Here is a 21,469-nt window from a genome sequence, read left to right as displayed (position 1 = left end):
AGCCAGAAGGGCAAAGGAGGTGGAGGCCCGAGGGCCCCACACCACATGGCGGCGCGGCCCAGGGGGGGCCCGCGCGGCCATGTGGTCTGGCCCCCTCGGCCGGCCTCCGACGCCCCCCTTCGGACTACTTATTGGTTTCGACCCGAAAACGCACGGAGAGAAGTCGAAGTCGTCAGAAACCCTCCAGAGAGCCGCCACATCGCGAAACTCCGTCGCGGGAGCCAGAAGTCTTCGTTCTGGCACTCCGCCGGGACGGGGAATTGGAGGAGATCTTCACCGCCATCACCGCCAACGCCTCTCCATCAACCAGCAATGTTTCCCCCATCCATGTGTGAGTAATTCCCCCGCTGTAGGCTGAAGGGGATGGTAGGGATTGGATGAGATTGGTCATGTAATAGTCATAAGATTGTTAGGGCATAGTGCCTAGTATCCGTAGATGTCACTTTTATGATATTGTTGCAACTTGTTATGCTTAATGCTTGTCACTAGGGCCCGAGTGCCATGATCTCAGATCTGAACATGTTATTGATTCATGAAGATATTCGTTGTTTATGATCTTACCTATAAGTTGTATACACATGTCACTGTCCGGAACCAATGGCCCCGAAGTGACAAGAATCGGGACAACCGGAGGGGATGGTAGTGATGTGAGGATCACATGTGTTCACGGAGTGTTAATGCTTTGCTCCGGTACTCTATTAAAAGGAGTACCTTAATATCCAGTAGTTTCCCTAGAGGCCCGGCTGCCACCGGCTGGTAGGACAGAAGATGTTGTGCAAGTTTCTCATTGCGAGCACGTACAACTAAATATGGAACACATGCCTATTGATTGATTAGTACTTGGATACCGTTTTATTATTATCTGCAAATGCCCATGCTTTGATTGTTACATGAGTTTCTCTCATCCATGCAACGCCCGTTAAATCCGTCCCTGTGCCTACAGTATTTTTAATCCTGCTGTTTACTATAATCACTACTGCTGTCTTTATTTCACCGCTGCTATTATTTCACTATTTCCACTACCATAGAACTGTTACTACTGATAAACTCTTGCGAGCAAGTCTGTTTCCAGGTGCAGCTGAATTGACAACTCCGCTGTTAAGGCTTACAAGTATTCTTTGTCTCCCCTTGTGTCGAATCAATAAATTGGGTAATACTTCCCTCGAAGACTGTTGCGATCCCCTATACTTGTGGGTCATCAACATCGCGTTAACACAACGTAGGAGGAGATGGCAGCGAAGGAGCAGGCGGCCCAGGAGCAAAGGGCGCAGATGGAGCAGCAGATTCTGGAGTACCAGCAGCAGACACAGATGATGCAGCAGATGCAACAGCAGCAGCAGATGATGCAGCAGCAGCAGGCACAGATGAGCTGGTTGATGAGCCAGACGGTTCTGACTTCTCCACCGGGGAGTCTTCCTGCTCCTCCACCTTACTCCATGCCGTGGATGCCGCCATCACCCACTCAGACCCCGGGGACACCTATCACCGTCAACAACATGAACATCATCCGGAGCATGAACCGCGGTGAGTCCTCTTGTGCCCAACCCGCTACTTGTACTTGTTCAAGTGTTCAATATGCAAATGCAAATGTTCATTCCATCAACCTTGTAGATTATATGTCACAAGGCAATGACGATGAGGCCGGCGGAAGCGGAGGAGGACAATAAGGTTGATGGCATGGTCTTGATGGATTTGTGGACATTGCACTTGTTATGGATTGTACTTGTACTTGATGTGTGTTGATGTATTTGTGGACATTTCACTTGTTATGCATAAACTATGTGTGTTGATGTATTTGTGGTGTTGTTGATGTGTTTGGTGATGCTATGGTGAATATATATGTTGTATATGTTATATATATGTGAAATGCTATTTTGAAATGCAGGGATTAGTGGAAAACAAAAAAAAATCCAGGGGCCTTTGCCGTGTGTATGCACACGGCAAAGGACTTTTGGTCACTTTGCCGTGTGCATACACACGGCAAAGGCGCCACGTGGAGCTCACCTGTGCTCCTGGCACGCTACTGGGTGTGCCTGTAGGAGGCTTTGCCGTGCGGGCTGGGGTGTTGCCGCACGGCAAAGGGAGCAAGGCCCGGCAGAGGCAGGCGCACGGCAACGAGGCGGCGCACGGCAAAGGGACAGGCGCACGGCAACGAGGCGGCGCACGGCAAAGGGGCGAGCGCACGGCAAAGATCGCGCGCACGGCAAAGGGGCGGCCGCAAGGCCTTTGCCGTGCGGTTTGGTCAGGCGCACGGCAATGTCTTCGTTGCCGTCGGAGGCGTTGCCGTGCAGACGTTGCCGTGCGTCGACGCACGGCAAACCCTTTGCCGGGCAAATAAGGGCCTTTGCCGTGCGAATTGTCGCACGGCAATGAATTGTTTTCCCGTAGTGTGTTGGGGGTTTGACGACTTCATCAAAAGGGTTGAGCTGGAGAAATCAGAGCTTCTAAAAGATGATTCCTTCATTCTCAAGGTCGATGTAACAATCATGAGTGAGTTCCGCGTGCAGGAGACACCGCCACCAACCCCGGTGCCACCGTCAGACATGCACCAGCACTTCGGGGACCTCCTGTCAAGCAAAGCAGGCGTCGATGTCGAATTCCGTGTGAGTGGGGAGATATTCTCGGCCCATCGGTCGGTGCTCTCGGCGCGGTCTCCAGTTTTCAGAGCGCGGTTCTTTGACCTGATGAAGGAGGGAACCACAACATAGGCCATAGACATAGATGACATGGAGCCACACGTGTTCAGCGCCCTGCTTACTTTCATGTACACCGATGTGTTGCCAGATGCGGATCAACAAGAAGAGTATGCCATGGCTCAGCATCTGCTTGTTGTGGTAGACATGTACGGCTTGGACAGGCTGAAGCTGATTTGCCAAGATAAGTTGACAAGTAGTATTGACATAAGTTCCGCGGCAACCATATTGGCATTGGCGGATCAGTACAACTGTCGTGAGCTTAAGGAGGCATGCTTGGTGTTCCTCAGCGACCCGACAAATCTGAACGAGGTCATAGACTCTCAAGGTTTTGAGCCATTAACCAAAAGCTGCCCTGGTGTTATAATGGAGTTTCTCAGGTGCCAGATTATTCCTCATTTAGGTGGGAGATGGAAAACAAGAGCATGAACATGAGGTTTCAGTCATCATGTTATTTGCAATCATCAGTCCGGAAATTTACCCAGAATGCTACCTAATGCTAGTATAGATTTATGTGCGGTTTAGTTCTCACAAAGGATTTGTACGTTGGTCCTTTTTTTTCCTGTTTGGTCGACGTATAGTGGAGAATTATTAACGGTTCAACATATGTGCAAAGCATGAAACATGTGATCTACTTAGCGAACAGTTATTTCAGTTCCGACTAGTTGCCCTTTATATTGCCTAGTTCCCTGCGAGCATTGTTGATAAATGCATGCTGAAAGATATATAACCGGTTGAGCACAAGTCATCTAAGCGAATCAAGATACCAACTATAACATTTTTTCTATCATCCTATGCAAATCGTTCCTACTCGGCACACATCAGTATTATATCTGTAGAACTAACTTTGATAGTCGAATAAAAGAAGATGCCGCAGCAATGCTTACCCATCTATTGTCCTTTTTTTTCAATTTAGAAAGCAGGGTGAAGTGACATATTTCAACACGAGTACTTCGAAAAATGGGTATTGTTTTTAAAGTACCAGCTGGCAGCTGGCATCAACCAATTGGACAAAATCTATGAGAAATGAGAACCATTTTGATCTAAGGATGAGGATGGCATAACAATTATCACACGGATTGTATACAAGATACCAGATGATGAAGTGATAGTATTGTTGTAAATGATCACAAAGACACCATATAAATAAAGTATGATCTCAAGGTTCTTGTTTTATATATAATAAGTATTATGGCTGATGCCATGTCTCATAAATCGTCCATGTCTCCCTGGTACATTGTTAAGTTGTAAATAAATAATCAAATGGTATTTCAAGTTGGGAGCCAAGCATGTCGCGTGCAATGGGAGACGCACCAGGTTCTGGTTGGACTGGTGGACGGGCAGGGGCCCCTTCAGGGCAAGGTTTCCACGCCTCTTTAGCTGCTGCACTGATCCGCTGATATCAGTCGCCGATGCTAAACCACGGGAGGGGAACCCCGGGGAATGGGGGGTCGATTTTCGGCGACCATTTGGCACTGCCGAAACAGTCGAGTAGGACAACCTGTGTCGGGAAGCCATGGGATGGCAACCGGGGATTGAGGAGGACACGGTCTCCTGGTCCATCGACGCTTCAGGTAACTTCACAGCCAAGTCGGTTTATCTAGCGCTGACGCAGGGGGTGACAGTTACCTGCTTCAAAGAAGCTTGGCGCACCAGGGTTCCCCCCAAGATACGTGTTTTCTTGTGGCAGCTGATTCGAGGGCGACTACCCTCGTGTGAGCAAGTGGCCAAAAGACACGGACCTTCGGATGGGAGGTGTGCACTTTGTCAGGAGGTGGAAGATTGCAACCACATCTTCTTCTCCGGTCTCATCGCCAAAATGATGTGGGATGGAGTTAGGGAACTCCTCCACTGTGACTGGAACCACGTCGGGCCGGGGGAGTTCATTGCAATCGCCCAAGGCCTCTATGGCCCGCTTCGTAGGCTAGTTTGGTTTACGTTCGCAGCCCAGTGTTGGACCTTGTGGACTGTACGCAACAAACTTACCATTGAAGGAAAGATGATCGGAAACCCGTTGATGGGTCAGACAGAGGGATCGGCCGATGCTGGACGCGGCGGTGGACGACGTCAGGAGATTCTACGCGAGACTGTGAGCTGAGTAGCGGAGGACCCAGGCAGCGGCTCGACCATGGACTTTTCGAGTTCCCTATCATCTTGGGTTGAGTGTGCCTATGTGTTGGCTGGATCAGCTTTGTATCTCTCTTTAGTGCTTCTCCGAGACCTGGGTTGGGTCAAACTTTCTAGCGCCTTTGGGCGAGTGGTGTGTGTGTGCTTTGTATGACTTTGTTGGATCGTTTGCCATGAGGGTTTTATTTATAAAGCCGGGCCATGTGGCCTTCTGTTTAAAAAGTTGTAAATAAATATGTCCTTTGGATAATCCTTATTAAAAGCAAGGGATAGTCGCATGTATGATGTATCTGCTGGATTAATATGGTAATATCTCAAATTGTTATGAACTGATTCCCAGTAAATTAAATGGGCAGAACATAGTGCCATAACCTAAAAAGAATCACTAAGAATCCTAGTTACAACATTTACCAAGTGTCCCTAAATAAATTATGATACATAGAGTGGGGGATCTGGAAGCTTCAGGGCATTGACTCGGGGTGACCTCACATGGATGATGGCTGCTGTCCTCGGCAGCGTGGACAGCGTCTCAGTAGTAGGTGCTCGTCCGGCGAGCATGTCTCTCCAGCATCGCGCACATCAGATCTGAAGGCCACCTCCTGGTTCTGACCATCGTCTGTCAGATCCATGGCCTCGCCTGCCCGCCGGAGCTTGCCTGAATGGGTCACGGCGGGTCGGGCAGCTCGGGACTCCAAGAGAAATCTCTGGTTGGTTCTCCTCCCTCCTATCATCCCCTTGCTACCTAGGCGAAAACCCAATTTCTCTTGGAATGGGCGGCGACTACACCCTCGGCTCCACCACCTCCTCGCTGGAGGCACCATTGAGGTTCCCCGCCCTCCTATCATCCCCTTTCTACCAAGGAGAAAACCCGATTTCTGTTGGAATGGGCGATGAGTACACCCTCGGCATGGTGTCCTTCTTGGAAGCGCCGCTTTGGGTTAAGGAGGAGGCAATGTTTTTTTTTCGATATGGGAGCATCGCCCCAGCCTCTGCATCAATAGATGCACACGGCTATCTTTATTAAACCAGAAGTACGGTAAAAGTTTACAAAAAAATCAAGATTACACTCATGGGAAAGCTAAGGTCGACACATGAATCAACCAAAGGAAAATGCAACACGGCTATCCATTTGCTAATCTATTAGTGTGTCGCCATCCAGTAGCCCGAAAAAAGAAGTCCTGAGCAACCACTAGCATCCGGTTGCATCCAGTAACCATACCCTCCCGGTGTTCCAAAGGGAGAAGGAAAACCCATTGTTGAATCCAATGAGCAGCGCGTCGGATAACCTGCAAAAAATTAGTTCCATTTTGTTTATTAAAGATAATATCATTCCTAGTCCTCCAAATGGACCAGCATAAAACGGAAACACCCACACGGATTTTGTGTTTATCCTCCTTACGTACACCATTAAGTCATTTACCAAACATATTAGTAACATTAGCTGGTGGAGGGATATTGTAAGTGAGATACACCATACGCCAAATAATTTTTGCAAAGGGACAATGAAGAAACAAAGGAGGAGGCAATGTGTTGGTCCAAGTTCGAGGGGTGGCAGTGGTTGGATCCTTTGTGGTGCCCTTTCTTCGCTTCTCCGGCGAGGGTGAGGGTGTCATATCTTGTGTGTACTGCTCCTTTGATGCACCAAATGCTTGCATCGGACATCTTGAGCTCTCATTTCTGGTGGTGGTGTTGTTCTGGTGGTAATCTTGGTTGTTCTTTGTGGTCATGCTTGTTCTCTGCTCCTGGAATTGATGTCTTTGATTTCTGTTCGATCTCTAGGTTGATCAACTTCGACCGACGGTGAGACGCCCTTTGAACGAAGGCGAGGGAGGAGGGGCTCTCTTCGGCTTTTGAGATGGATCATGGCATTCTTCCCTTTTGTGTATGCGTGGACTGAATTCTCTTCGATGGCGAGCTACCTCCAGGCTTCAACTTTCATCGCTTCTCGTGGGTGGCTTCGCCTTGGTACATGATGACTTCCACGACCAAGCAATGTGTCATGTGTACTCTTTATTTGCTTAAACCCCAACATTCAACTAGTTAGGGTCTATCTTCTGAACCTGATAGAGATAAACAGTGCCTGTATTGAGCATGTATGCATGAAATCGGAAAGGAGCGCAGTGCTGGCAGCGATCGTTACAGAGCAATGAGGGAAGGGTAAAGGGTAAGAACTAAGTTGAAAGGCTTGTATGTATTTAAGTAAAAGAAACAACGTACATCGCATCCTTGACAGAACTAAACTACATACTAGCATTAGATAGCATTCAGGGTCTTCAGTAACTTCCTGTACTGATGATTGCAAATAACATGATGACTGAAACTTCATTTTCATGCCCTTGATTTCCTTTTCCCAAGTGAACTGGGAATAACCTGGGACTTGAGGAGTTCCTTAATAACACCAGGGGAGGTCTTGGTTAATAACTCGAAACCTTGAGACTCTATGGCCTCGTCTAGATTGGTCGGTTCTCGAAGGAACGCCAAGCATGCCTCCTTAAGCTCAGAACAGTTGTGCTGATCCGCCAATGCCAAGATGGCCGCGACGGAACTCGTGTCGATACTGCTGCTTAACTTATCTTCACAAATCAGCTTCAGCCTGTCCAAGCCGTATCTGTCTGCCGCAACAAGCAGATGTTGAGTCATGGCATACTCTTCTTGTTGGTCCATATCAGGCAGTGCATCCGTGTACATGAAAGTAAGAAGAGCTTTGAAGACTTGTGCCTCCATGTCATCTATACGTATGGGACCTGTTGCTGTGCTCTCCTTCATCGGGCTAAGGAACTCAGCTCGGAAGACCGGAGACCGCGCAGCAAGCACTGACCGGTGCGCTGAGAATGTCTCCCCGCCGACTAGGAATTCGACGTCGACGATTGCCTTGCTCGAGAGGAGATCCCCGAAGTCCCGATGCATGTCAGACGGTGGCACCACGATGGGTGTATTCTCCAGCGCGCGGCACTGGCTCATTATAGTAACACCAACATTGACAGTGAATGAATCGTCTTTGAGATATTCTGATATCTCCAACTCAACCCTTCTGATAAACCTGTTAAATCCCCAAGTTTTAGGATGCACGGAGAAGTCTCTTGTCTCGGCAGAGGTTGTATATGACGGCACTGGCTCCCCATCTTGGTCGAGTAGGCTGAACTTAAATCCTGCCTTCACGGTCTCACCTTCAGCAAGGGTACCATCAAGTTTGAGAAAGAAGGATATGCAATCGATGTTCTTGGAGTCTTCTCCGTTGGGATAGTAGCGCACATGCCATGTGCGGCCTCCCACCCGGAACGGGCAAGAGTCGATCCACTTGCCATTAGGGACATCCTTGGTGTGCGAGTAGCCGACGATCTTGAGCGTGTGGTAGCCGCATAAGGTGCCAGCGACGATGGACGAGGCGGAGACGCTCGAGGAGGTCGGCATGGTAGAGGATCGGTCCGGTGGCTCCAGTATCACGGCCGGGTCTCTTGTTTTATATCAGGAACGCCGAGGGTTTTGTATGGTGTCTCGGACTAGCGATGAAGGAAATATTTTACTACACGGCCGGCTAAAGCAACTGGACTCCGTTGCGGACAAAGTTGGGATTGGCAATGGTGATGGATTCTGCATGATACCAGAAGCATCCGATCTAAACAAATCGATAATGGAGTATCTGATATCCGTCGTTCTAAAGCAAGGAGGCTGGGACGAGGCGCTAGCGATCGTGAACCCTTTCGTCCGGCCAGGGAAAGGAAAAGAGAATCGAAAACGAATACAGTAGTACCTTTTTTTTTCTTTGAGAGGACGAATACAGTACCTACCAGGTCTCAGTCTCCGGATCGTTAGCGTACAATCTGCGTCCCGGCAGAAGTATAAAAACGAATCGAGTCGATCAGTGTTTGTACGTACTACGTCGTGCTCCACGCCCAGCCCAGCTGCAGCCCGATCGATCGGTTGCCTTCAATCGATATTTAATTCGAAAAAATTAATTTCAGATATAAGACAAAAAAAAAAGAGCTTTCGGGTTACACAATTTGAAAAGGAAAATAATGAGGCCACCGCCTTGTACTGAAAGTACTTGAGGCCAAACTTCACAACCTTCATAAGATCACTGCCTCCGCCGACACTAGCCCACTACTGTGTCACAATATCATCCCTAAAAACTTGAGCCATAAAAAATTTGTAAGAAGAGAAGAAGGGCAGCATTTCTTCACAGGATCCCAATCCAACGTTTCAACAAGTACATGTCTATCTGCAACTAGCAAATAAACACTTCCCTGCAGTGAAAAGAGGATGCATGAATTCAGGAAAAGGAGCAAGGCCTGCAACAATTGTTACAGAGCAAAATATAAATCAACTAGTTGACAGTCTAATAAGTTCTGAACTAACTCTTTACTAATTAGCACACAAGGTCCATGTTTTGCACATAGCTTGTCAAACCCTTAATAAATCTCCACCAAGGATACAACGACCAAACAAAAAAGGAGCAATGGACATAGCAACCTTGCGACAACCAAAGTACACATAATGGAGGCGAAGGAGCGCCGGACATGGAGCTCAACACCGAATGGGATGGGGGAGTGGGGGTTTAGGCGGTGAGTAGAATGGGGTGGGGAGTTAAGGGGAAACATCCCCTGCGACCCAGGCAACCTTCTTCAAAAAAAAAAAGACCCAGGCAACCAAACTACACATTTTCTTCTCCCTGGGTGCAAAAATGGGCTTGCAATCAGGCCCCTAGAGCTTTGCCTCACCAAGAACGAAATTCATTAAATCGGCACGATGAGGGGAGGCTCCATTGAACACACAATGGTTATTTTGTTTCCATCACTGCTGGCATCAATTTGCTTCTGTTCCAAAAATAAATAAATAAAATAACGGGTGTCTATGGTCATCGGTCCTTCTATGTTTAAGGTATGTTCATAACAATTTGAGTATTCAAACTAAAATATGTTCAGTGCGATGTGAGCACTGTGGTAACTAGGACCTATGATTATGACACACTCATCTAAAATCTGACAGGCAGAAGGCCCTCTAAGATGAATTTGTAAGCAAGTGCTATTGATATCTAGGCATGCAAACATCTGAACATTTTAAATTTTGGACCTAGTGTTGTTTTAGCAATGAATCTGGGGGCTGTTTGAGCTCCTTGATCCGAAAACAAAAGTTCAAATACAAGACATAAAAAGAAACCTGGGGTTACTTACATTAGATAGAATTCAGGGTCTTCAGGTTATTTCTGGAAAGATGATTGCAAATAAAATGATAGCTGAAACTTCATGTTCATGCCCTTGATTTCCATTTCCCAAGTAAACAAGGAATAACCAGGTACGTGAGGAAATCCATTAGAACAGGAGGGCAGATCTTGGCTAATAACTCAAAACCTTTAGATTCCATGGCCTCGTCCAGATTGGCTGGCGAGCCGAGGAACTCCAAGCATGCCGCCTTAAGAACACGACAGTTGTACTGATCCGCCAATGCAAAGATGGTCGCCACGGAACTCGTGTCAATACTACTTCTCAACTTATCTTCACAAATCAGCTTCAGCCTGTCCAAGCCGTACCTGTCAGCTGCAACGAGCAGATGCTGAGCCATGGCATATTCGTCTCCTTGATGCATATCAGGCAGTGCATCTGTGTACATGAAAGCGAGCATAGCCTTGAACACTTCTGCCTCCATGTCATCAATTCGTATGGCCGCTCTCGTGGTCCCCTCCTTCATCGGCCCAAAGAGCTCTGCTCTGAAGACTGGGGACCGCGCCGCAAGCACCGTCCGGTGCGCCGAGAATGTCTCCCCGCTGACTCGGAATTCAACATCGACGCCTGCTTTGCTCGACAGGAGATCCCCAAGGTGCCGGTGCAAGTCAGATGGTGGCACCAAAATGGATGGTGTCTCCAGCGCGTGGAAGTTGCTCATGTTAGTAACATCGACCTTGACAGTGAAGGAATCGTCCCGGAGATGCTCTGATTTCTCCATTGTCTTCCTCTTGATAAACTTTGTAAATCCACGAGAATGGTTACCTAACGAGAAGTCTGTGATCTTGGTAGTCTTGGTATAGTCCGGCACCGGCTTCCCATGTTGGTCGAGTAAGCTGAATTTAACTTGTGCCTTCACGTCCTCAGCTTCGGCAATGGCATCATCAAGTTTGAGATAGAAGGATATGTAATTAGTGCTATTGGAGTCGCCACCGTTGGGATAGTAACGAACATGCCATGTGCGGCCTCCGGCCACGAACGGGCAAGAGTCGATCCACTTGCCATTAGGAACCTCCTTGGTGCGCGAGTAGCCGATGATCTTGAGCAAGTGGTAGCCACTCACGGCGCCGGCGACGATGGAGGAGGCGGATCCGGAGGGGAGGCCTTCGCCGGCGATAGGCAAGGAGGTCGTCATGGTGTGCTGCGTGAACGGCTGGGCAGGACGCCAGTGGGGAGGGAGGAAGGGGGTGGCGGCGAGGGTTTGGAGTTTGGGAAGTGCAACTGGCTCTTCTGTGGGCGTGAATGGGCCGATACAGAGAAGACGGGTCCATGGTGGTTAGGCATCTCCAACGCGGGACCTAAATGGGCCCTCCGTTTTGGACTGTATGGATGGTCGGGCTACACATGAAAGAACATCATAAGTTTGCGTGTCCGTTTGGGTCGCACACTGCGTCCAACGCAGCGGCCACCTATTGGTCATTCGGTCTATTTTTTGGGAAATAGATCATTTGGCCACACAAATTTATAAATAATATCTAACAAATATAGAATAATATTAAATAAAATGTAGCAAGACCAAGAGAAATTTGTCATAGTTTAAACAAGTATAAAATTATAAATTGAGATTGTCAACTCAATTTGTGTGCTCTAGGATCTCATTTTGCCTCTTCTCGGACCAAGCTCTCTTCCCCTTGTTCATGACGGTCAAGTCAGCGGTCATGATCATGTGGTCATCGGCTTGCCGTTTCAGCTCAACTTCCTTCTTCTTCAGCTCCATCTCTTTGGCCCTTCCTGTTGCAATGAGGTCCAATTCTTTCTCTTTGAGTTCAATTTCCCTAGCTTTCGTCTTGGCCTTGACCTCTTCAATCTCAAGCTTCCTCTTTTGGACATCGAAGTAGGTCTTCATGTCCTCTTCCTTCTCTTGGCGCCTCCTCTCATCCCTCTTTTCCGTGGATCTTCATGTCCTCTTCCTTCTCTCGGCGCCTCCTCTCATCCCTCTTTTCCGTGGACATCTCTTTGTCAGCATACATCTCCTTCAAGGTGCCGAGCAATTGCCTAGCCAAAGCATCATGCTTCATGTCGGCCTTGGTTGCCTTGTGGCCTCGTGGACGGCTTGCACGAGAAGTGGAGCTACCACAACGCTGGCCACCATCAAGGTCAATGACCGTGGGATCTTTGGCAGTCTTGCTACCAACCAAACTCGCCATGTACCCCTCGTACCCCTTCTGGAACTTGGGGGTGCTCTCGAGTTCCTTCCAACAATGAGAGAACCCAAAGGTCCTTCATTCATCGCCGATTTGAAGAAATCCAAAGCTTGCCACACCTAGAGCAAAGCAAGACAACAATGACAAACATATGTGCAAACAACGAAAGAACAAGTTAAGGTTAAGAACTATACCAAGTCCTTCGTGCCGATGTCGCTAACGGGAATCCGCTTCACGTGATCATACGCCGCCTGAAACTTGTTGCATTCCGTTTGAATTATTCCCCACCTCTTTTGGAGGGATCACTCGTTGCGGTCGCTGTCAAATCGCTCCTCCTCGTACCGGCGATGTTCATGGAAGTAGTCATGGATCAGGCACCAGAATGCGGTCCCCTTCTGCTCAGCACCTATCAAATGAGCTCGTCACTGAACAACGACTCCTGGTCGATGTTCATGGTGCAGGGATGGCCAGTGGTGTCCTCCTCTATGTCAATGGGAGGTGGCAGGGAAGCTTGCTCGGTCGACGGATATGGCATGGTAGTCGGCATCATCGGGGGTAAGACGGAGGGGCCTGCATGGTGGATGTTGCCTGCATAGATGGCGGCGCGCGCTCGCCCGACAAATCGTCGAACAGGCTACGGGCACCGGTCATCGATGTTGCTCCCAGCTGGTTGGGGGCCATGGAGTGCGCCGCCGGCGCATGGTTGAGGTCAATGGACGAAGGCAACGACCCCGTCATGGACTCGCCACCTCCGGTAACCCATCCCATGACGGATACAAGTACCGCCCCGACGGCGCCATCATTTCCTGCGCGCCGGGCGTGTACCCCAACGGGGCAGTCGGTGGGGCTGTTGACCTTGGAAGAAGGGGCTGGGTCACGGACGAGGCAAAGCTTCCCGCCGAGGCTGAGCCGGCGCCCGGGACGATCAGGTGCTCACCGAGCGCGACGTGGCCGTATAAAGCAAGCGCCGGGCGTCTACTTAGGCAGCGATGCTAGAAAACTGACTGAAAACTGCCATGGAAACTAACGAAACGCCTGGGATTTATTTCCTAGCGCCTGCGTAAGCGTCAGGCGTTGTACATGCCCTAAGGCCATCTCCACCGGGGTGACCCAACCATGTCCGTGCCTCCGGATGGATCCAACCGGACAAAAACGCGATCCAGCCTCCGGATGGATCCAACCGGACAAAAACGCGACCCAGCGCGGACTCATCCTAAAACGGATGGCCGCGGTATTCAGGACGATCCAAAACCGGCACAAATCTGGGCCCGTTTACGTGGCCGCGGAATAAAAGACCCTAGTAACAGCTAGGAACAAGCATTGCTGTAATTTCAAACGAGAGCATACCTGAAGAATTGCTGACATGTGGAGGAGAAAACCGTCACATATCCATTTCACACTTCAATTTTCTTTTTCTATTTATTGTTCCTTTTCAACATCCCTAATTGCATGCTAATGAATTTCGTACAAGAGATGAATCATCCGTAAATTTTGATGCTCTAGCTCAAGATTAAGTGAGTAATGCAGTTATTCCAACTACTACTCAAGACAAAACGAGTTCCTTATGCCGGGCATAAGGAACAATGGATACGAACATGAAGTCAAAATAGGCCAGAGGTCATAGATCGCGTGAGATACCTGTTACATCATCGACTACTGTGTAGGGCATGTTTCGTTAAGCGTTGTAATTTACCCATTAACTGGAATCCATGGTCGTCCATCGTTCCAAGTTTAAGGCCTGTTCACAGCAAATTGTGTATTCCAGCAAGCAATGAGTAAATGACAAGTAGACAGTCCTGGAGCTCAAGAACAGCTCTAGCTGCCGGAAGAGAAGGGAAACTATACTAGAAAAATGTTAAGCATGTACTCCCTTCATTCCATGAAACATATCTTAACTTTGTCAAAATTTAGATGTATCTAGACACTAAATAGTAGCAACACATAATTTTAGACAAAGTTAAGACAACTTTCATAGGACCGAGGGAGTACAATGAATATTCAAACCAAAAAGTTCCAATGCAATGTGAAAACTGTGGTAACTAGGAACTATGACACACTCATCTAAATCAGTCAAGTTTGTGGAACCTTTACTCGACATGGAGAGCACAATAAGCCTGTGTTTATTTCAAGCAGAAGGTTATCCAAAATGAATTTCTAAGCAAGTACCAATATCTAGGGATGTAAACATGCTGAACATTTTCCACTTCTGAAACTACTGTCATTTTATCAATGAAAAACTTGGGGCTCTTTGAGCTCCTTAATTCCAAAATAAAACATCCAAATATACTAAAGACATAACAGCTTGTGGTTACAAAACTGCAAAAGAAAAGAAGGGGATCATAGCCTTACATGAAAATACATGAGGCCAAACTTCATAACCTTTATAGGATCACTACACCAGCAGCCAATACTATGTCAGAATATCGTCACAACAAACTGCAGCCGCAAAAATTTGTAATCCTGACAAATAACAAGGCTAGCATTTTTCACTGTATCCAACCCAGCATTTAAACAAGTCATGGTCTATCTGAACCTACTAAATAAACAGTGCCCTGCAGTGAACAGGAGGTGCATGAACACAGGAAGCAGCCCAATGCTCGCAGCGGTTGTTACAGAGCAATGAGACGAGCTCTGGGAAATATGCTACGTAGTTGAAAGCGTTAAAAGTTGTGAACTAAATGTTCACTAATTAGCATACATGGTTCTAGGTTTGCACATAGATTGTGAAACCGTTAATAGTAATTGTCCGCATAGGATTCGACGACCAAACAAAAAAGGAGCAACGGACATCGCATCCTTGCGAGAACCAAACTACACATAAATCTACCAGTACTAGCATTAGATAGCATGTAGGGTCTTTTACTAACTTCCTGGACAGGTGATTGCAGGTCACATCATGACTGAAACCGCATGTTCATTCCCTTGGCTTTCTTTTCCCAAGTAAACTAGGAACAATCTGGGACCTGAGGAGATCCTTCATAACACCTGGGCAGCTCTTGGCTAAAACATCAAAACCTTCAGACTCCATGGCCTCATCCAGATTCACCGGCGAGCTGAGGAACTCCATGCATGCTGCCTTAAGCTCATGGCAGTGGTGCTGCTCCGCCAATGCCAAGATGGTCGACACGGAGCTCGTGTTGATATGATTGCACAACTTATCTTCACAGAGGAGCTTCAGCCTCTCCAAATCATACCTGTCTGCTGCAACAAGCAAATTCAGAGTCATGGCATATTCTTCTTCTTGCTTCATATCCGGCAACGCATCCGCGTACATGAAGGAAAGCAGAGCCTTAAACACGTCTGCCTCCATGTCATCTATGCATATGGCCTCTGTGGTGGTTCCCTCCTTCATCGGGCCATAGAACTGTGCTCTGAAAACTGGAGACCACGCTGCTAGCACTAATCGGTGCGCCGAGAACATCTCCCCGCCGACTCGGAATTCAACGTCGATGCCTGTCTTGCTCGACAGGAGATCCCCAAAGAGCCGGTACATGTGAGACGGTGGCACCACGATGGATGAGATCTTCTGCGCGTGGCACTCTCCGATGACAGTAACATCGACCTTGACAGTAAAGGAATCGTCCTTGAGATGATCTGATTTCTCCAATGCCTCCCTTTCAATAAACTTGTCAAATCCCCAAGAGTTGTTACCCACGGAAAAGTCTCTGATCGCGGTAGTCTTGGTATAGGCCGGCACCGGCTTCCCATGTTGGTCGAGTAAGCTGAATTTGGCTTGTGCCTTCACGGCCTCGGCTTTGGCAACGGTATCATCGAGTGTGAGATAGAGGGATATGCAATCCACATTCTTGGGGTCCACGTTGGGATAGTAACGAACATGCCATGTGCGGCCTCCAGCCCCGAACGGGCAAGAGTCGATGCCCTTGCCATTAGGGACCTCCTTGGTGCGCGAGTAACCAACGATCTTGAGCAGATGGTAGCCGCTCACGGCGCCGGCGATGATGGAGGAGGCGGATCCGGTGGGGAGGCCCTCGCCGGCGATACGAAAGGAGGTCGTCATGGTGTACTGCGTGAACGCTGGGCAGATCGCCGGTGGGGAGGAAGGAAGGGGGCGGCGGAAGGGTTTGGTCTCTGGGAGAGATGTAGCCAAGCAAGGAACGACTAGACGAAGAAAGCAACTGGACTCTTGTGTGGATGGATATTAATGGGCCGATAGAGTGGATGTTGATGGGCCGATACAGAGAAGACAGGTCCATGGTAGCTTGGCGACGAGGGAGAAATGATCCGCGACGGAAACGACTCGCTGGCGCGCGCGCGCCAGGAAGTTTCGGTTTCGCTGAACGATTCCGTCTATGGGCTCGGCCCAAATGTGCGATCGCTAGCTGGCCGTTTTATTCTTTTATATACCGTGTTTGTGTCGCGCGAGTCGTGATATGGCTCCTGAGTCCTGACTCCTGACCCAGCAAAAAAGTATGCATGCGTGCTCATCTACGAGAGTAGTTCTAGCCTTTCTTAGTAGTTTTCATTGGTATTTCTTCACATTTTTTTCTTTCTATTTCCTTATTCTTTTTTTCCTTCTTTATTTATTTTTCTTCTCTTTTCCTTCTTTATTTATTTTTCTTCTCTTGTCATTCTTTTATTTTTCCGTTCTTAATATAATTTCTTATGGTTCTTTTTTGTTAGTATAGTTGTTCCTCTTCTTCACAAAAAAAAAAGTATAGTTGTTCCTCATCGTCCAAATTGTTCCCAGTTTTGCTAATGTAGTTGTTCCCTGTCGTGTAGATAGTTGTTCCCTCTCGTGTAGATAGTTGTTCCCCGCGGTGTAGATAGTTGTTCCCTGCTGTGTAGATAGTTGTTCCCTGTCGTGTGGATAGTTGTTCCCCGCCGTGTGGATAGTTGTTCCCCGCCGTGTGGATAGTTGTTCCCCGCCGTGTAGATAGTTGTTCCCCGCCGTGCAGGTAGTTGTTCCCTGCCGTGCAGGTAGTTGTTCCCTGCCGTGTAGATAGTTGTTCCCCGCGGTGTAGATAGTTGTTCCCTGCCGTGTAGATAGTTGTTCCCCGCGGTGTAGATAGTTGTTCCCCGCGGTGTAGATAGTTGTTCCCTGTCGTGTAGATAGTTGTTCCCCGCGTTGTAGATAGTTGTTCCCTGCCGTGTAGATAGTTGTTTCCCTTCGGCCAGACTGTTGTTCGGCTCCGTCAAGGTTGTTGTTCCGCCAGTCTAAGCTATTGTTCTAAATCCGAGTCAACTAAAAGGGATCGGAGGGAGTACTAATATTGTGTCTCATCTTACAAAAGATTTTCGTTTTATTTTTGGTTTTAATTTTACACATTCCCATTTTATGGAACCAACGTCATAAATAGCAAGCTAACGACAACATGCGTCGTTCAGTAAAAAAGGCATCGGTCGTAAGGCTCCACGCTCTAACATTTTTCACGTACGATGATAAAAAACATTTTTTTAAGCCACAGTTATTAAATAACTGTTATTTTAAGATAGTATCTAGATACAGTTATTTTTTGTAGAAATATAAAAATATGTGCACACATGTACTTTGTCCCTTCATGATTGCATAAGAAAACGGCACTGAGCTAATGTGTCAGGTACGTGCATGTATCGGATGATCCTACGGTTTTTAGTTGCAAAGCGCCTACGGTTTTTAGTTGCAAATTCAGATTTTTTTTTTCTAACTATTCAACTGTAATTTCTAACAAAAAAGTTTTTCAAACCATAAATTTGTATTTCTGTGACGAATCATGCTAGTACGTGGTTTCTTGTTTGTGAGAACAAAGCTCGGCAAAATAAAAATACGTACGTGAAGAAATTACTCCGTACGTAACTAAATCCGGGAAACATGCAATGAACGAGCGAACCAACCTTTTGCACAGGTAGAATAGTCCCACCTCGAAACCTGAGATGATTCCCGGCCAACTTATATACCTGGGTCCAGACTGACCCGACACCAGGATCCCGAGTGAGCGCTTAAAGGCCTGCTACCTACGAAGCTGCGCGAACTGGGCCGCGAAACATACACCGTACTGGGCCGTGAAGTGAAAGCCCATTCAGACAAACGTTGAGCGACCTGGAGGATTGGCGGCGCGCGAGCGCGAGGGAGGAGCTCCCTCTGCGACGCTGTAGCTGTAGGGCGTGATTTGTTAAGTGATGTAATTTACCCATTTAAATACGTATCCATCATGAGTGGAATCCATGGTCGTCGTCGTTCAAAGTTTACCAAATTCAGTATTCCAGCAGACAATTGGTAAAGTGACAAGTCCCGGAGCTCAAGAGCAGCTACAGTGAATATGCAAACTAAAAAAATAAAAAATGCAGTGTGAAAACTGTAAAGGAACTATGACACACTAATCTAAATCAGACTTTTTTTTACTCCACACTCGGGAGCACAATTAGCTTGTTTTTGTTTCAAGCGGAAGGTTGTCTAAAATGAATTTCTAAGCAAACTACCAATATCTAGGCATGAGCATTTTTACTGTTGGAAGTAGTAGTACGGTTTCATCAACGAAACTGGGGTCTTTTGATGTCCTTAATTCGAAAACAAAAATTCAAATACAAGACAGGATAAAGATTTTCAGGTTAAAAACTCAGCAATCCTTGCATGAAAATACTAGAGGCCAAACTTCGCAACCTTCATACGGTCACTGCCTCAGCAGACAATCCTATCTAAGAATCATTAAAACAAACTGCAACCATAAAAAAAATGTGATCTCTACAAGGCCAACATTTTTTTTCACTGGATCCCAAACGAGCATTTCAACAAGTCACGGCCTCTCTGAACCTGCTAATTACAGTGTCCTGTACTGAACCCAGGAAGCAGCACAATGCTCGCAGCAATTGCTAGAGAAATGACACAGGCACTGGGAAAAAATGTAAAGCGAAACTAGTTTAAAGTCTTATAAACTTCACTAATTACTTAATTAGCATACATGGTTCTTGGTTTGCACAAAACTTGTGAAACCGTAATGTTCAGTATTCCAGCAAGCAATTGGTAAAGTGACCAGTAGACAGTCCAGGAGCTCAAGAACAGCTCTAGCTGCCGGAATCGCATGGAAATTATACTAGATGAAGAATGTTCAGCATGTAAAGTGAATATGCAAACTAAAAAATACCAACGCACTGTGAAAACTGAAGTAACTGGAATAATATGACACACTCATCTAAACAAGACATTTTTACTGGACACTGGGGAGCACAATAAGCTTGTGTTTGTTTCAAGCAGAAAGTTGTCTAAAATGAATTTCTAAGCAAGTACCAATATCTAGGCATGAGCATTTTTACTTTTGGAACTACAATTGTTGGGGGCTCTTTGAGCTCCTTAATTCGAGAACAAAACTTCAAATAGAAGACAGGAAAAAAAAGAGCTCCAGGTTGCAAAATCAGCAAGAGAGAGAGAAAAAGGAGCATAGCCTTGCATGAAAATACTAGAGGCCAAGCTTCAACCTTTTCATACGATCACTACCTCAGCAGACGATACTATGTCAGAACCATTAAAGCGAACTGCAGTCATAAGAAATTTGTAATCCCTAAAAGGCCAACAATTTTTTTCACTGGATCCCAAACGAGCATTTCGACAAGTCACAGCCTCTCTCAACCTGCTAAATAAACAGTGTCCTGTACTGAACTCAGGAAGCAGCACAATGCTTGCAGTGATTGCTACAGAAATGAGACAGGCACTGGAAAAAATGTAAATGGAAACTAGTTTAAAGTCTTATAAACTTCACTAATTAGCATACATGGTTCTTGGTTTGCACGTGACTTGTGAAACCGTTAATAATAATTCTCAGCAAAGGATACGATGACCAAACAAAAAGGAGCAATGACATCGCATCCTTGTGAGAACCAAACTACACATAAATCTACTAATACTAGCATTAGAAAGCATGTAGGGTCTTTTACTAACTTAGTCGATGATTGCAGATCACATCAGGACTGAAACCTCACGTTGATGCACTTGATTTTCTTTTCCAAGTAAAGTAGGAACAACCTGGGACATTAGGAGATCCTTCATAACACCAGGGCAGCTCTTAGTTAAGAACTCAAAACCTTCAGACTCCATGGCTGCAACCAGATTCGTCGGCGAGCTGAGGAACTCCAAGCATGCCGCCTTAAGGTCATAGCAGTGGTGCTGATCCGCCAACGCCAAGAAGGTCGCCACAGAGCTCGTACTTATACCTCTGCTCAACTTATCTTCACAAATCAGCTTCAGCCTGTCCAGATCATACTTGTCCGCAGCAACAAGCATATGCTGAGCCATGGCAGATTCCTCTCCATGCTTCATTTCCGGCAATGCATCCGTGTACATGAAAGTAAGCAGAGCATTAAAGACGTGTGCCTCAATGTCATCTATGCATATGGCCTCTGCGGTGGTTCCCACCTTCATCGGGCCATAGAACTGTGCTCTGAAGACCGGAGACCGCGCAGCGAGCACGGACCGGTGTGCGGAGAATGTCTCCCCGCCGACTCGGAACTCAACATCGACACCCACCTTGCTCGACAGGAGATCACCGAAGTGCCGGTGCATGTCAGACGGTGGCAGTACGATGGATGGCGTGTCCTGCGTGTGGAAGTCGCCCATGATAGTTACATCGACCTTGACAGTGAAGGAATCGTCCTTGAGATGCTCTGATTTCTCCAATGCCTCCCTGCTGATAAACTTGTCAAATCCCCAATATTGTCCATCCATGGAAAATTCACGGATTCTACCCGTCTTGGTATAGGCCAGCACCGGCTTCCCATGTTGGTCGAGTAAGCTGAACTTATATTGTGCCTTCACGGTCTCTCCTTCTGCAAGAGTATCATCGAATTTGAGAAAGAAGGATATGAAATCGATGCTGTTGGATTGCGACCCGTTGGGACAGTAGCGCACATGCCATGTGCGGCCTCCCACACGGAACGGGCGGGATTTGATGTACTGGCCGTTGGGGAGCTCCTTGGTGCGTGAATAGCCGACGATCTTGAGCAAGTGGTAGCCGCTCACGGCGCCAGCGACAATGGAAGAAGCGGATCCGGAAGGAGGGCCGTCTCCGGCCACAGGCGAGAATGTAGGCATGACGCACGGCGTGAACGGCTGGGCAGGTCGCCGGTGGGGAGGGAGGAAGGGGGCGGCGGCGAGGGTTTGGCCTTTGGGAGGTGTATGAGTGAGGCCAAGGAAGAAGGAACGACTGGACTAAGAAAGCAAGTGGACTCGCTGTGTGGGCTGTGAATGGGCCGATACCAGAGAAGACGGGTCCCTCATTCAAAAGGGAAAACTTTCGACAATTCTCGTTCACATTCTATTCGCATTGCCGATTTGGCTGCATTTTTTAGGATGTGCCCT

The 21,469-nt window shown here is 47.4% G+C and overlaps 4 protein-coding genes and 1 pseudogene across 4 annotated transcripts; 1 reads left to right on the top strand and 4 right to left on the bottom strand.

Annotated features, from left to right (window-relative positions):
* LOC127346876 (BTB/POZ and MATH domain-containing protein 1-like) overlaps positions 1-3,122 on the top strand; it is a 76,182-nt pseudogene extending 73,060 nt beyond the window's left edge.
* Positions 3,123-7,148: 4,026 nt separating this feature from the next.
* On the bottom strand, positions 7,149-8,231 carry LOC127346875 (BTB/POZ and MATH domain-containing protein 1-like). The gene is made up of 2 exons (XM_051373122.1): positions 7,861-8,231; positions 7,149-7,776 (listed from the first exon to the last, which is right to left on the bottom strand). The coding sequence occupies exons 1-2, from the start codon at positions 8,229-8,231 to the stop codon at positions 7,149-7,151; spliced, it is 999 nt and encodes a 332-aa protein (XP_051229082.1).
* A 1,779-nt stretch (positions 8,232-10,010) lies between these two features.
* LOC127348431 (BTB/POZ and MATH domain-containing protein 1-like) lies at positions 10,011-11,174 on the bottom strand. Its single transcript, XM_071829008.1, has one exon. It carries the CDS (start codon positions 11,172-11,174, stop codon positions 10,068-10,070), a length of 1,107 nt encoding a protein of 368 aa, XP_071685109.1. The 3' UTR covers positions 10,011-10,067.
* Positions 11,175-14,822: 3,648 nt separating this feature from the next.
* LOC139830856 (BTB/POZ and MATH domain-containing protein 2-like) lies at positions 14,823-16,286 on the bottom strand. Its single transcript, XM_071819650.1, has one exon. It carries the CDS (start codon positions 16,199-16,201, stop codon positions 15,098-15,100), a length of 1,104 nt encoding a protein of 367 aa, XP_071675751.1. The 5' UTR covers positions 16,202-16,286; the 3' UTR covers positions 14,823-15,097.
* A 3,541-nt stretch (positions 16,287-19,827) lies between these two features.
* LOC127292930 (BTB/POZ and MATH domain-containing protein 2) lies at positions 19,828-21,315 on the bottom strand. Its single transcript, XM_051322476.2, has one exon. It carries the CDS (start codon positions 21,200-21,202, stop codon positions 20,072-20,074), a length of 1,131 nt encoding a protein of 376 aa, XP_051178436.2. The 5' UTR covers positions 21,203-21,315; the 3' UTR covers positions 19,828-20,071.
* Between the last annotated feature and the right edge of the window lie 154 nt (positions 21,316-21,469).

This window comes from Lolium perenne, chromosome 4 (assembly GCF_019359855.2).
Source record: "Lolium perenne isolate Kyuss_39 chromosome 4, Kyuss_2.0, whole genome shotgun sequence".
Lineage (NCBI taxonomy): Eukaryota > Viridiplantae > Streptophyta > Magnoliopsida > Poales > Poaceae > Lolium > Lolium perenne.
Note: the sequence above shows the minus strand (reverse complement) of the source record. Positions and strands in the feature narration are given on the sequence as shown.